This window comes from Notamacropus eugenii, chromosome 5 (assembly GCF_028372415.1).
Source record: "Notamacropus eugenii isolate mMacEug1 chromosome 5, mMacEug1.pri_v2, whole genome shotgun sequence".
Classification (NCBI taxonomy): domain Eukaryota; kingdom Metazoa; phylum Chordata; class Mammalia; order Diprotodontia; family Macropodidae; genus Notamacropus; species Notamacropus eugenii.
This window is the reverse complement of record NC_092876.1, coordinates 74,754,456-74,770,010: the sequence shown is the minus strand read 5'-3', so window position 1 is coordinate 74,770,010 and position 15,555 is coordinate 74,754,456. Positions and strand designations below refer to the sequence as shown.

At 43.3% G+C, this 15,555-nt stretch overlaps 2 protein-coding genes across 3 annotated transcripts in view; one reads left to right on the top strand and one right to left on the bottom strand.

The window, feature by feature from the left end:
• RIMKLA (ribosomal modification protein rimK like family member A) overlaps window positions 1–9,372 on the top strand; it is a 67,232-nt gene extending 57,860 nt beyond the window's left edge. Inside the window, exon 5 of the mRNA XM_072609740.1 lies at window positions 492–9,372. Within this exon, the coding sequence (XP_072465841.1) occupies window positions 492–982 (491 nt within the window). The 3' untranslated portion in view covers window positions 983–9,372. The remainder of the gene's footprint in view (window positions 1–491) is intronic.
• Window positions 9,373–11,057: 1,685 nt separating this feature from the next.
• Window positions 11,058–15,555, bottom strand: part of ZMYND12 (zinc finger MYND-type containing 12) — a 28,771-nt gene continuing 24,273 nt past the window's right edge. For both annotated transcript variants that reach the window (XM_072609739.1, XM_072609738.1), the window contains 2 exons: window positions 12,983–13,128; window positions 11,058–12,049 (listed from right to left, as the gene is read on the bottom strand). In XM_072609739.1, the coding sequence (XP_072465840.1) occupies window positions 11,894–12,049; window positions 12,983–13,128 (302 nt within the window). In that variant the 3' untranslated portion in view covers window positions 11,058–11,893. The remainder of the gene's footprint in view (window positions 12,050–12,982; window positions 13,129–15,555) is intronic.

The following is a 15,555-nucleotide window of genomic DNA, read 5'->3' as shown; positions in this document are numbered from 1 at the left end:
AGGGTTGAGATCAGTGTCAGGAGAAGGTATAGCCACATGGATGAAATCACATATTTTTTGAAGTATTAGGTGAAAAGTATTAGGCTAGACTTGCGGTCAGAGGGCATAGGTTCAAATCCTGGCTCAGCTACTTACCACCAGTGTGACTTGGCCCAAGTCACTTTACCTCTCTAGGCCTCAGCTTCCTCATCTGTAAAATAAGGGGGTTGGGCTACATGGCCTCTAAGGTCCCTTCAACTCAAGATCTATGAAGCCATAATCCTTTGACTCTTTGAAGTAAGTGGAGCTAAAGAACTTCACTTGCACCAGCAGTAGCAAACAGCTCCTAAGGATCCTGTGCCTGTCCCGTTCCTAGGCCTGGGGCTTTCTACTGTACCAGCATTTCATCCATCTCTGTCTCTCTTCACTTGTCTCCATAAATAGGTCACTTCCTTATGTTTGGAAAGGGCACTTGTCAGCGTTCTTGTGATGTCAATGTGCTTCCTTTGCAGGTGGTGTGGGTGTCATGTGTCCGCTCACCGAGCAAGGCAAACAGCTGGCCATTCAGGTGTCCAATATCTTGGGCATGGATTTCTGTGGCATCGACCTCCTCATCATGGATGATGGCTCCTTTGTGGTGTGTGAGGCAAATGCCAATGTGGGCTTTGTTGCGTTTGACCAGGCGTGCAACCTGGATGTGGGTGGGATCATCGCTGATTACACCATGTCCCTGCTCCCCAGCAGGCTGACCGGGAAGATGGCCCTTCTCCCAGGAGTGTCTAGTGCTGGTGAGAAGAGTGAGCCTGAAGGATGTGCTTCTGCCCAGGCCGGCCCAGAAACCATTTATATTACCAACAGTGGCTCTACATCCAGTGAGAGTGAACCAGAGCTGGGAGAAATCAGGGATTCTTTGGCAAACACGGCCAGGGCCCAACCCCCTTCACTGCCAGGCCCCAGCTACAATATTAACAACATGATTGCCTCTGAATTAAAACTTAAATGAATTCAGCTTTTGAATATCATTTAAACCAAATCCTGCTGCTTCCCTGATAGTTTTGAATGAATAAGATCTTGACTAATGTGTGTTCATTTGCACAGAAAATAGGAATCCCATCTGGGCACTTACTCACTTTACAGTATTCTTTCTAACGACGATTTAAGAAAATTGCTTGGCTTTGTGGTTTGTACAAAGACTAAAGAATGCTCACTGAGAATAACATCCCAGCTGATGAAGTGGAGCTCGGTGCCTGTGTTATGGACACTTGGCTATTAAGTGCTAGTTGCCGACTGCCAGGCATTGAATCTCTGTGCCACTGTAGTCTGCATGTTTCCATCTCTCAACAACAAAGCCCAGTCATTCAGAGCCGTTTGTAGAGAGAATATTTGAAAGCTTCCAAGAGAGCAGGGTGATTGCCAGCCGAGAGCTGTGGAATCCAGATGCAATAATGTGCTGTCTTCTGTTAATGGCCATTCAAAGCCTCCAACGGTGTGCTAGAGAACCCATCCCTGCTTCCTACCGACAACATCTTGGCATCATTGTGACCTGCTTCCCTGTCACTCAGGATTCAGTGATTTGGAAGCATCTCCATTAGCACTTTCAAAGAAGCACTTTGTAGAAAGTGGAATCTGATCTGTTCTGGGCCTCATCTCCATTAGGGCAAGGGAACACACGCTGATCTGTAAATAGAGCCTATCTTACAAAGTGCTTTGTTGTCTCCATCACAAAATGGAAAGATGTGCTTTAGCAGGTGCCCTGGCCCCAGTCGCCTCTCCCCATCTCTTCTTCCTTTTCTCTCTTCCCTCTGTGTTTTGGTTTCAGTTGGACATGAATTTCATCAAGCCAGGGAACATATGCTTTCTTTTCTTCAGGGGGTACTCAACACTTCCACATATAGGATTTGTCTCCAGTGGCTCCCTGGAATTTTGCTAGTAAAGTGAAATCAGTTAGCTGGATAACATAGCCAATGCCTGAAGAACAAGCATCACTCCTTCATGTGGAAGGATCTGTGATTTGGTGTGGTGTGGGTGGGCTACAGATATGCCCTTTGGGCTTGGTACTTGTGTGGGTTGGGCTCTGTGGAATTATAATGGGGCAAAGCAATTGGAAACACACCAACCCAGTGGGACATTCTAGAGTCCAGCATAACCCCAGAAATCTGAACTGATTGTACCCTTTGAAATGAGGGAGAATCACCCTTCAGGAACCACTATCCACCCTGGTTTTATTTTTGGTTTTTGGCCGACATGGGCATACCCTAAGCATTTTCCATCCCAACTGTCAGTGCAGTAGGTGATGAACCTCTCCTTGGGAAAGAGTCATTGAAATGGATATTTGAGACTCTGATAATGTAAAATATGTCTGTCAAATAATGACACTTTAGGAGAAAAAAGCATACCACAATTCCCACATCCAAGTGAGTGTTGTCCTCTTAGAAGCCTAGTCTTAGGAGACTACACCTTTATTCCTGCAAAGCTTTGAGAATTGAATTCAGACCCAATGTATAATCTCCAAAAGAAAACCAGTGGTATTTTAGTCGCCTTTTATGATAGGGGCTCACACTTTATCCCCAACTTTTGTTTAAGATCACTTTTGACTATTTTTAGAAATCAGAATTACCTCCAAATCATTGGGGCTGGAAAAAACCACAAACATTGGAGTATATTCCCAAAGATGAGAGGAGGGAGGGGTTGGGGAAAATCATTTGAGCAATGACATTTTTGGTAGAACAAATCTATGGCCTTCCAATGGGGATTGCTTTGGTGAAGACCCACACCCACTCAGAGGTACAGGATTTGGTCTGAATAAAGAAGTCATTCACGTTAACTTACACCTCATGCTAATTTAGCATGACTGACTGTAAAATGTATATAAAATAGCAGTACAGCAACTTTCACACCATAATTTAAAATAGGATTTTTCTAAGAGCACCATGACTGAAAACAATTCCATAGTTGGGGAGAGTTGAACACTAGTTTGGGTTCTGCTGATCACTTTCCCGTGATTGAAATTGACCTAAATCACATGTCCTGCTGTCAAGATGTCTCTGGACCTATGTCGAGGAATCTCACCATGCATAGGGTATAATTATACCTAGCCCAATGTATCTCAGATATCACCAAGCAATGTATTTGTGACTACATATGTGGTTTAGTTGGGGGGGGGGGGGGCGGGAATGATAGTACTTCACTTCTATGTGAGTTGTGACACCTTTTACCACTCAGGGGCGATTAGGCAGTGCATAAGTTGGCTTCTGTCTTCACTGGACTAAATGCTTTCTTTGTGTCAACATCTGCTGGAGCCAAGTGAGGCCCTTGTGGAAACTGAATTTGTTCTTTAGGTCTTTAAGAATCTGCCCCTATACACACAGACACACACACACAGACACACACACAGACACACACACACACACACACACACACACACACACACACACACACACAGGTACCTTCTGGGCACTGGGGTCAAAGCCCTCCTTCCCAGGCTCTCTTGCCGCAAGAAAAGATCCTTCCCTGGCTATGAGATAAGCCATTACAGCATTCCTGTCCAGGAGCAGCCACAGCAAATTATAAGGGTGAGGAGCATAGAATCTCTGCTTGTTTATGCCCACCAGCTTTGCCTAAATAATGCTTTGTCTACCTTCTCCTCCCCCTTAATATTCCCTGGCAGCACCTAGTGTGACTCAGTAGGAAAAAACCCCTGTGCTTGAGATTGGACAAACTAGTTTGCTTCTGGTTCTAAATTAGTCATTGATTAGCTGAATGATTTGTGCCTCAGTTTTGCCATCAGTAAAATGGGGGCAAATACCCTGTCCTACCTACTTTGCAAAGATTGCAATGAGGGGAAAATCAGTTGCTAGATATGAACCATAATTTGAAAATTGTATTGCAAGAGGTAGAATGAGGAAGGAGGAGCATGTTGTCTTCCTTCTGTAACTGCAAGATGGGACTCCCCATCCCCCTTCAGGAACTTCAGGAGGAAAGAGGCCAATAGGTATCTATTTTTGCATCGTGGGCAGTATGAGAATGCAACTTCTCAGCACCTTCAGTTCCAGCCTGGAAAGTCTGCAGGGACCATCTGAGTATGACAGCAGCCTTGCAGTCAAATCGTCTATAAGCTGGGACACTTAATTCCCTTGTTCTTCCGATAAAGGATGCCTTCCCTATATAACACACATGTCCATCTCCGCATAACGCTTCCTTTTATTTGGTAGGAGCAACTTGAAACTGGTGAAAACTTGAATGCCACTAGCTGAGTCACTGTGAATATCTTTTGTTATGCACTGATGAAAAAAATTCTTATCTGTATATCTGTGTGTGTGTTAGGGCTTGCAAAGGTAGCTAGAGCTCTGACTTTTAGCTTTAGATCTTTGAGAAGCCTGATAAGCAATACAAGTGAGCCCCAAGCTATGTGGGGGCCATACACTTTGACAGACCCTCTCACTCAGCTATAAAGGAATCCTATGACAAGGAGAAACCCTTGCCCCAGACTCCCCCAGATAATGAATTTGTTAAAGAAGAATTTGAAAGAAATATGGCTAGGGAGTGTAGGTATTATTTCTATAGGAAAATAAGGAAGTGGGATGATGTGTGTCATTTTAATGGGAGGAATAACTATGTGGGGTGGTGTCTATCATTTCCGTGAGAGAATAAGAAAGGGGGATGGCAATCCTTTTAACTAAATCCACTCAGAGGGAGGAGGAGTAGGGCCTCATTTTTTTTTTTCATTTCAAGGACTGATTAATTAAGGTTTCAGAAATTCCCCTTGAATGCATATCACTAATGAAACTAATTATAGTTATTTTAACACCTCATATCCTTGTATTCAGTAAGAAAGGCAGAATATCTTCCCTTTGTAAGCCCCCAAACCTTGGACACCCATGGCTAGCTAAGAGGAACTAAGCAGAAGGTTATTGATAGTAACCTTGATTAAATTAGTAGTCAAGTCACTCCTAGCTGCTGCTGTGGGATTATTCTTAGGATATGCAGGTATGTCTAGAGTGATCAGTGTTGACCAGCTGGCAGCTTTTGGAGCATTCTTTGATTTTGAACCGTAAGCTGCTCTGTCCACAGACTGATGCTAGTTTTGGGTCTGCCTGTTAAAAAGACTGGTCAAGACCACTGTTTATCAGATGGTGATCTGCTATAGTGGATAGAGCACCAGACTGGATAGCAGAAGAACCGAGGTCTAATTCTGGCCCTTCTGCTAACTTGAACATATTGCTTCACCCTCTGGAGCCTCAGCTACTTTGTGAACTAAAGAGCTCAGACTTAAAGATCCCTTCCAGCTTTAACATCTCATTTTTAACGTGATCTTATTCCAGTTCCTAGTAACTTGGTAGAAATTCTTTCATAGCTCCCCATCACTGGAAGTCTTTCCAGGTAGAAACTGGATGTCTACTTATGAGAGATATAGTAAGGGTTCCCGTACAAGTGAACTGTACTAAATAACCTTTGAGGTCCTTTCTAACTCAGAGACTCTATGATTTTATGAACTCAAATAGAAAGAAATAATAGCAGCTTACATTAGCCTAGTCCCATCTCCTCTCCAAGCCTTAGTTTCTTCATCTACCATGTTTTTGTGGTTCATTTGTTTAAGTTGTATCCAACCCTTTGTGACCCCATTTGGGGTTTTCTTGGCAAAGATACTGGAATGGTTTGCCATTTCTCTCTCCATATTTTACAGATGAGGAAACTGAGGCAAACGGGTTGAAGTGACTTGCCCAGGGTCTCAAAACTAGTAACTGTCTGAGACCAGATTTGAACTTGGGAAAATGAGTCTCCCTGACTTTAGGCCCAGCACTTTGCACTATGGTGCCACCTAGCCACCCTGCTAGGGGGTTTTGACTAGGTGAGCTCTCTGACATTCTGTGACAGAGAGCTTTGTGGGTTACAAAACACTTCCATTTTCTTACTTGAGACAACTTCACAAGACATTATATTATCCCTATTTTATAAATGAGGAAACTGACTCAGAGGTAATTAACGACCAATCTTATGGATCACTAATGGGCAAAGCCAAGACTCAACCCCTGGTGTTCTGACCCCAAGTTTGGAGCTACCGCTCTTTCTACCACATACTGTTATCTCTGAGCTATCCAGGTTCGATATAAACAGGTTCACTCAAGGCCCAGAGAAAGGTACTGGCAGGATAGCAAAATGACAGTTGGACTTGCTTGGGTGAAAGGAGGAGGGAGAGAGTGAAGAAAAGGGCTTTTGGAGGAGTCCAGGCTGACCCAGAAGGAAAGGAGAAATGGTGGTGGTGGACTCAGAAGAAACAGGCAAACCATGAAGCATCTATTACAATGGTAAGGATTAGAACTGCCCCTACCTTCAAGGATCTCACATTCTACTTGATTTCTACTCCCCAGAGCTGTTTAAGAGTAGAAGGGAGGTTGGCCAACAACTTGATCTGGAGTTATTTAGCAATTAATTTATTTTGGAGTTTCCTGTGTTATGATTTATTGATTTGGGGTCAGATTTAAAGGGGAAATGCCATAATCTCAAAGCTGTAAGACAGGTGATGGAATAGGGGAACCCCAAGCTGGTTTTAAATTCCCTTCTACAAACATGTAAAATGTGTACTATATACAATGACCTTTACTTGACATTGGGGGAATATAATGATAATTATAATACAACCTCTCCTCACAAGGATCATACAGTGTAATGTAGCTGGGGGGAGGAGGTGGGTTGGAGAGAAAGGGCCAGGAAACAAATAACTATGATATGAGGGAGTGTAAGATGATTGCATTGGAGAGGATCAAAGAGGAAACATTTAAGAGGCAGGATTACTTTGAGCTAGAAGGAAAGGGTTTCTTTGTGGATGTAGCATCTGAGTTGATCCTCAAAAACAAGGAGGATTTCAATAAGCATGTTTATCCCAGGCATGTTCTGTGTCAGCAAAGGCAGAATGCCTGGAGTGCACTCCCTCCTCACCTCCATCTCTCAGAATCTTTGGTTTCCTTCAAGACTTAGCTCACCTCACCTACCTTTTCCTAGTGCCCCTAGCTACTAGCGCTGATCCTCCCCATCTGCTTTTTATTTGATTTGTATATATTTGGAATATATTTAATATTGGAAGGCCACAGGACTACATATGTACCTCTCCTCCATAACACTTAAGATCTTTGATGGTGAAGACTTTCTTAGTGTCTGGATATAATATGCACTTCATAACTGATTGAATGGGAATAAGGCATAAGGGATAATCCAGTCTGGAATATGTGAAGGAGAATATTATAGACATCAAATATCAGTGTTGGTGGGCATTGGGGAGCCCCCACAGACCTTACAGAGAAGGTGAAATGGTCAGAGTGATGCATTAGGGTACACGCCAATTTAAAAATAATAGTAACATGACATCTGACAATGCCCCATCATACCCCTACATGATAGGGTGGTGATTTCCTGAGGGATGGAGAGCTTTGCGCCTGGTTTATGGGTTCCTATATGGTGAAAAGTATTAGTAAAGTGAAGATGTTGGGGGAGGCGATGGACTTTGCTGACTCAGGAGCGTGTATGTAGGAATGTTGTTGGGCCAGGGTAGTATTCTGTATGAGACTAGACTGAAGGTGCCACTAGAGTTTCTGCTTAGCCTTGAGATTGTTTTTTGGCCTTTCTTGAGTTCCAGGGCTGGCCAGTTATGTGAGAATCTGTTATGTGGTCATGTAGCAGATAGGCCAGTATTCCTTCCTTTGCTTTCTCTTTCCCAATCTGGTGTCAGTTTCCCCTGGGTTATTTATGGCACAGGGAGTTGGCAGGGCTGAGGGGATTTCCCAGTGAGTGGTACAATTGTGACATCTTGTGTTCTGATGCTCACAGAATCAAAATTGATTTGGTGGTGGAATAGGCATAGCTCTGATTCATCATTTACATGTTCACTGAGATTACAATGATGAAGAAAATTAACATCTCAGGGCAGTTTTTGTTCTTTAAAGTATGAAACTGTTGCATAGACAAAATAACCTGTTCCCTTCACTCTTGATTATCCACATCATTCTGATTATGAGCCAGTCCTGTCCCTTCCCATTGCTCAGAGAACAGACCATGGACAAAGAAGGTATGAGTCTGAGTCAAGTCCAATTCATAAAGCAGATCTGTCATCAAAAGTCATAGTAGCGCTTTCCATAACTTAATACCATCAATATGAAGACATAAAGATCTTGGTCCTGACCCTGCCATGAATGCTGTGACTTTAGGCAAGTCACACCCCCTTCATGAGCTTGTTTTCCGTCTGTAAAATTATGGGGTGGTGCTAGATGTTCAACCTCTTAGGCTCCCTTCGGCTTTGACATTCAGTGGCTGTGGTTTTAAATGAAATTCTGGTTTGGATTACCCACTTCCTTCTATGCCATTGCCTTTCTTTCCCTTCCTGGAATTTGCCTTATGCTAGACAAGTTGCCTATTCCACCTTCTAATTCAGGAGACAAGGATGAGATCAGAAAAAGCTGTAAGAACAGCCCTAGAGGCCCTGGGGAAAAGTGTCTCAGGATCTCTTAGGTATAACTGACCAGTCTCAAGCCCAAGGTCATAATTCTAGTTGGTGAACCTTACTTGTGTTCATTTCATCCATGTTTGTTGTGGCTTGAGATCCAGGGAGAAAGGGATGGATGAGAAGGAGGGAAGGGATAGAGAATGTATCAGGGAAATCTCCATTCTGCCTGCTGGATGCAAACTGGGTTCTAAGGCTTCTTTATTTTATAAGAAGGTGTTCTGGTATTCACAAGAAGGGAGAGCTAGGTCCCCTTGTGTTGAAGAATCAGTCATATTTTCTATCATTGCAAATATTATTTGAGATTCAAGGCCTAGACAGGTCTGGAAGCAGGAAGCCATTTGTCAGGGGGTGACCAGGCAATCTCTGGGGCTTGTCAAGTCCTGAATCACCACCTTGACTGTGGTCCCCAGGTTTAAGGTGCCCGTTGGACTGAACATGGTTAGGCACACGTGGTGATAAAGCTCAGACTCTCAGGAAAGCAGCGCACAAGGCCAATTTGGCAGAGGCATGTGTTCTAGTCCATTATGCAATTTTTATATATGCAACTTGAAGCAAAGGATAACAGTGGAAACTCATGTGCTTCCCTGCCTGTTTCTGAGAACTTCGGGTTTTTCATATTGGGGGGAAATCTTAGTTTTGAATCTCAGTTTCTGAACCTACTGAGAAAAGCAACTTGAAGAGTCCAACGTGGGGGCTACACTACAGTTGAGTTCTCCTTAGGAAAGTTTGAGTTTTTGCTATTGAAATACAAGCTAAGGAATGTTTTACCTGGACACTAGAATATCTCCTTTCCAAATGGCTTATGCAGCAATAACTTGGTTAACTTCCTTGCAGAGATCAGTTACAAATGATGGCTTGTTTTTGTTGCTTTTTATTAAAACCACTGCTCTGAAACACAACTTTGGTCTTGTTTTTGTTGCCAAAGATGTAGCTGTCTTTCTGCTGCTATTTTTAAATGAGCCTCATGAGCCAAATCTACACTTATTATTCTCATATCACAAAAATGGGGGAATGTCAAGCAAACTCATGTTTGATGAGTTGCATACCAGCTGCTCTTTGAAAAATAATCATTTTCCATTCAGAGCATGGGTGCACAGGGAATTCAAATAGCTTTCAGTGATCTGAACTGATGAAGGTGGGGGAGCATCATTCAAATGATAAGAAATAGCTGACGATGACCTGCTCAGGGTATGGTGGGAAGTCCCAGTATTTCCCTTTATCTTTTTGAAAGACTGGACCAATAGTGGCCCCCTTTCAATTCTCTTTTGTACTGGTGGTAATAGCAGAAGGAAGATGCAGACTTTTGACTGATAAGTTAAGTGTTTCCGACCTACCTGGGAAAATTTACCTATGAGACATAAGTAGGAAGGGGGAAAGGACATTAGATTAGTTAAGCAGTAATGGAGAGTTCATGGAGTGTCCATAATGTGGATTAACTGTATATAGACAACTGTATTTAATGCAGTGGTCACAAAATGGTAGAAAGATGGTACCATGGATGCAGAAGAAACCTTTTATCAAAAAAATTGGGTTTGGATATGGTCATGAGCTGACCCATTGGATTCCACCATTGTCCTCTTTGCTTGTTATTCACTCCTTTAGCTATATTTGATCCACTGTCCCTGGTTGACCCTTGGAAACAAGAGGAGCTACTTTAGCCACCACCACCAACTTTGTTTCTTTAGCAAAGTTGCAGGAGGAAACAGATTCCAGAATGTGATGATGCCAGTTGGAGAAAATGGCAGTTTCCCAAAGATAGCTTTTCCTGTCCCTACATTTGAATACAAGGTGGGAGAGGGTTTAAGGCTCTTCTTCCTTCTGATTCTCAAGTGACTTCTGGCTCTAGCTGAAGTCATAGTATCACCAGATTTAGAGCTGGAAAAAGGACCTTAAAGTTCTAGTGTAGTCCCTTTATTGTACTTGCCCAAGTTCACAGTGAGTAGAAGCAAAGCTAAGGCTAGAACCCTGGTCTCCTGATTCCCAGTCCAGGGCTCATTCTGTTATATCGTGCTAAGCTACTCTACAACATCCCTGGCTGAATTAGTGTCCTAGAACATTAAAGTTCTCAACACTTGCTTCCCAAAAAGTCCTCTCTTTACTCTTGAGTCAATGATCAATCAATCCAAACGTGAGTGCCAATCACATTTAAGTCACTGCAGAGATGCAAAGATGCAAAAAGACAAAAGTCCTAATCCTTGTATGCTCTTTTAAAGCTATGTGTAAAGTAGAAATTTGGGGTTGATTTTCATCATCCTTGTACACTGAGGTTTTTGGTTAGGCAGGGGTGGAGAACCTGTGGCCAAACTTAAAGTTTGGATTGAAAATTCAAATTTCCAACGGCCACGCTTGAGGACCTAGAGGATCACATGTGGCCTTGAGGACACAGGTTCCCCACCCTTGATTAGAGGATAATTTTTGCATGGATCACCAGCACTATGAATGCACGCGTGGCTCTTAGCTGTGGATCACTGACCTGTAAGAAACAATGCACACTACAGGACCTGACATTTAAGTGGTGTTGGAAATGGTACTGCTTTAACAGAAAGTTACACCTTTAGTAAACACACAATCCCTGAAACTGGGATGACAATCATTATCAGGGATTTATTTAGCTCTCTGAGAGGAGCATCACAATTCAGCGGCCTTACAAGTAACTCCATCCAACCCCCGTCCACACAGAACGTCTCAATGATTTCCCCAACTAGTAGTCATTCGGTGCCTACACTGGTGCCTCCTAGGATAGGGAAGCCCATAGAGAAGGAAAAGTCTCTGCAAAGCCTCTGTAGTATCTTTGAGCTCAGGTCTGGAGCTTACAGAGCTGAGATAGCCACTGGTCAGGACTTGTCAAGAACCTATAAAATGTGTATGGGGGACAATGCTGGTAATGGAATAATGATAACACATTTGTCATCAGCAGCACTTTAAGGTTTACCAATTGCTTCCCTGATAATACCTCCCTCTCCCACCCCTTAGAAGACTTTCCCATTTTATAGATGAAGAAACTGAGGCCCAGAGACTTGCCTGAATAATACATCTAGTAAATGTCAAAGGCAAACCATTTCCCTAATTTATTGCTGGCATTAAATTGAAACTACACTCACATTAATGCACAAAATGAGATGTAGCTAGGGGGGGTACCCCTAGTCTAATACCTCAGTTTCCTATGATAATGAAATTTACATAAGAAAAAGCATGAAAACAAAAGCATAACAATGTGCCAATGTCCTGACATCCTGTCACACAAAGGAAGGCCTGATAGGATTTCTACACCCTCTGCACAAAGTCCAACTTTCCCTCACAATGGGCATTGTCAAGACACGTTTGTAGAGGGTAAGACTTCAAAGCTGAATTTCCTAGGCTGAAACAGCAGCTATAATACAGTATGTTATTAATTCATCTTCCACATCCATTCCTGTCCCTCTAATGGCCCTGATTGGCGAAGAACTTGGTCGCTTTCAAGGTCACTGGGTTTTTGGAAGCAATGAGGCCTAGCAGGCCTCGAAGGGCTTCAGATTCATATTTCTTATCGGGCAGCTCTTTAGATAAAAAGTAGGCTTTCACAGCAAGTTCATGAGCCTGAAATGAAATGGAGAAAAATGAGAGAAACTTGTCACAGGACTTGATGAGCCCCTCAGACTGTGAGCTCCTTGAGGGCAAGGAGCTATTTTTTGGACTCTTTGTGTTGCCAGTGATTGGCATGGTGCCTGGCACATAGTATGCACTTAATAAATGTTCACTGAATTAAAATTTTAAGATGAGATAGAGAGGGGGACAAGATCATAGCTGTAGAGCAGTAAAGTATCTAGGGATTGTGTAGTCCACCTTCTCACTTTACAGAAGGAAAATGGTCCAGAGAGTAAAGGACAGACAAGGTCACAGGACCAGAGCCTGAACCCATGTCTCCTTACTCTTCCACTCCATCTCCAACCTGGGCCATCTCATCTCTCCTTACTCAGCCTGGTGGCCCCCAGGAGCCCAACATTCTATATCAATGTCAGGCTTTAGAGCAGCTTCAATTCAGAACTCCTGAATTTAAACAATCCACCAGCCTTAGACTGTCCCAGCAGTAGCGACAGACAACATGATGAACCACTCTTTCTGGGCCAAAGCACTTTCCATTAAACCATACTTTTAATTTTAATATCTGATTTTGTGATTTTCCAGTCCTCCTTGAAGGTGAAATATCAATGCCCTGTCTTTCAGACGACTCTGTGAGGACCCTCTGACCCTTTTGTTTCCTGCAGAAACATTGGACCTCTAATGAGGCACCCAGGCACACCCACTCACCCAAATTTTCTCCCAACTAACTCATAACATTCTCTGTGAAACCAATCTTAAGGTTAAAATAACTGCAGCTGCTTTGAATCTAGGGTGCATGTGTGTGTGTGTGTTTGTATGTGCATGCACGTGCGCGCACTCATGCACAAATCCTAATGCAATTGGGAAAACTGAGACTGAATTTCAAGTTTTCCCTACCTTTCTATTAAATATGACACCATGGAAACTTGCCTTGGATAAATTCATCATTAGGTAATGGAGTATTGCCACTGTTTTCAGGATTTTAAGAGTGACCTCTGACTTTTCTTTCTCTGTATGTTCTCGGATTTCCAAGATGGTTTCGAGGATGTGAACTGCTTCTGCTTCCTGGGGTTCATCTGCATGGAAAGTAGATTGGTTACGAAAAGCTCTAAAGTAAGGCTGTGGTCCTTGCTACTGAGAAAGAGTTTCACCAGTCATTCAACAACCCTAAGACTCCCGAACTCTAATGCTAACCTTCCAGGTCCCCCCATCTCTCCCACTCCTTTTCAGCTACACATGGTGTTGTACATACATCTTTTATCTTGTCATCACCCACAAAGGTTCCTCTTCCATGATCAAGAATCCTGAAATTATTTTACTCAATCATAACCTCCTATCATTTTACCTCTATACCTTAATCTTCCTGGACATTTTCTTTCTCATTGTGACTTCCAGTCTCTCTAGTCCTCAGACTTGCCTAAGCTATCATCTCTGCCCTAGTTCTACCCCATAGTTAACCTGGTCAGCTCTATACTAAATATATTATACTATGCTATACTATCCTATACATGTACTATACTATATATATTCTTGCTTCCTTGTCCTTTGACTGCTCATGCCTCAATCCTGGACAGCTCCCACCATCTGCCTCTTCCAGTCCTGCAGAATGAGTGACTAAAGCATTTATACTAAGTGCTTACTATATACAAAGCACTGTGCTTTGTGCTGCGGATACAAATAGAAAAGCAAGACCATCTCTGTTCTCAAAGCGCTCACATTGGGAAGATGCAACACAGTAGTTTTCAGCAGCAGGTCAGAAGGAAATGTCCTGTTGTCCTTAGGACTTGACGATAAAGCAAATAGTAATGCTTGTTCTTTAATGTCATTTCCACTGATAAAATCATATCCATTTCCGGTGTTGAGCCACTGGATAGTGCCAAGGGCTTTGGTGGCATAAACTTTCTTTTCTGGGTCTTTGATAGCTGTGGCTGGAGTAACTACAGGAACAATTCTCAGGCTATGTCTCTACAGGGATTGCTTTCCATGATGCTGTTTGAAGGCCCAGGGCTGGAAGGCTGTAGCCTCCTAGACTCTTGGGATGGGCCCTGGGATGACCCACTCTATCGAGTTCTGTGCAAAGATGATGGTGGTGATGGTTGTTTCACTTGCCTGGTCCTCGCTGCCTCTTGTCTGTATCCCTCAGGTGCCTTGCTGCTTTAGTGAGGCTGGCTTGCCTGCCCTGTGGCAGTTGACAGTTGGTGGAGATAGCTGGCCCCTTTTCCATAAGAGCTGCTTCCCTGAGTAATGGCTGTGAGGGCTGGGCCAGAAGCAGGGCTGCTGGCCTGGGGGAAGGAAGGAGGGTGCTGTGCCTACTTGAATAGAGCTGAAGAAGGTCACAGCTGTGGTGATTATCACCACTACAAATTTATGTTCTATAATCTCAACTGGGCCCTCGATTTAGCAAGGTGATCCTTTTATGCCTTCCTGATTGATCTTTAACTCATTCCCCAAAGAAGCTGTTCCAACCCTTCTGTTCTTAAGCCTTCCACACCATTCCCTCAACCCATCCTCACACCTGAAGGTGCCACCTCTTCTCCTCTTTTTGGTATGATATAGTCCCTTGACATCATCCTCCATTCTCTCCTTTATTCCAGTCTCTGAGAGATGGCTCTTCATACTGAAGCCAATGCTTCTCCATGCAACCTTGATCCCAACCCCTGCAATCTTTTCCAGCAGACTGCCTCTATGATTATCCCAAACCCTCTCTAATCTGTATTTTCTCCCCTATCTACTGGTTCTATCCCTGCCACCTACAAATATGGTCAGATCTCTCTTATCCTTAAAAAACTCTCACTGTTCTGTACCATCTCATCTTCAAGCTATCATCCTATGTTTCTTTTCCTTTTACCAGCTGAACTCTTAGAAAAAGCCATCTAATTCTTGTTGCCTCCCTTTCTTCTCCTCTCCTTCGCATTTCAGCCCTTCACGTTCTGAGTTCTGTGCTCATCCCTCACCTGACTCTTACTTCTCCAAGTGACCACTGATCTCTTCACAGCCAAATCTAAAGGCTCTTTTCTGTCCACATCCTCCTAGGCGTCTCTGCAGTCTTGCATGCTGTGGACTCCTGACACTGTTTTCTCTTGGCTCTCCTCCTGTGTGTCTGGTAATTCCTGTTCAGTTTTCTTTGCTCAATCTTATCCATATCCTGCCACCCCCCACCCACCCCCCACCCCCAATAAGGCTGTCCCATCAGGCTCTGTCCTGAGCTGTTTTTTCTTAACTTATCACATTCTTTCTCTTGGAGACTTCATTAGGTCATTAATTACCACCTCTATGCTGGTGATGGCCAGATCCATTATGGCCAGATCCATTATGTCCAGCTCTAGTCTCTCTCCTCAGCTGCAGTTCTAGATGACAAACTGGCTTTTGCATTTTAAATGCCACATGTCTGAGATGGAACTCATTACCTTTCCTCCAAAGCTCATTTCTCTTTCACATTTTCCTATTTCTGTCTAGGATAGTGCTATCCTTCCAGTTACCAAGGTTAGCGGCCTCAGTGTCAT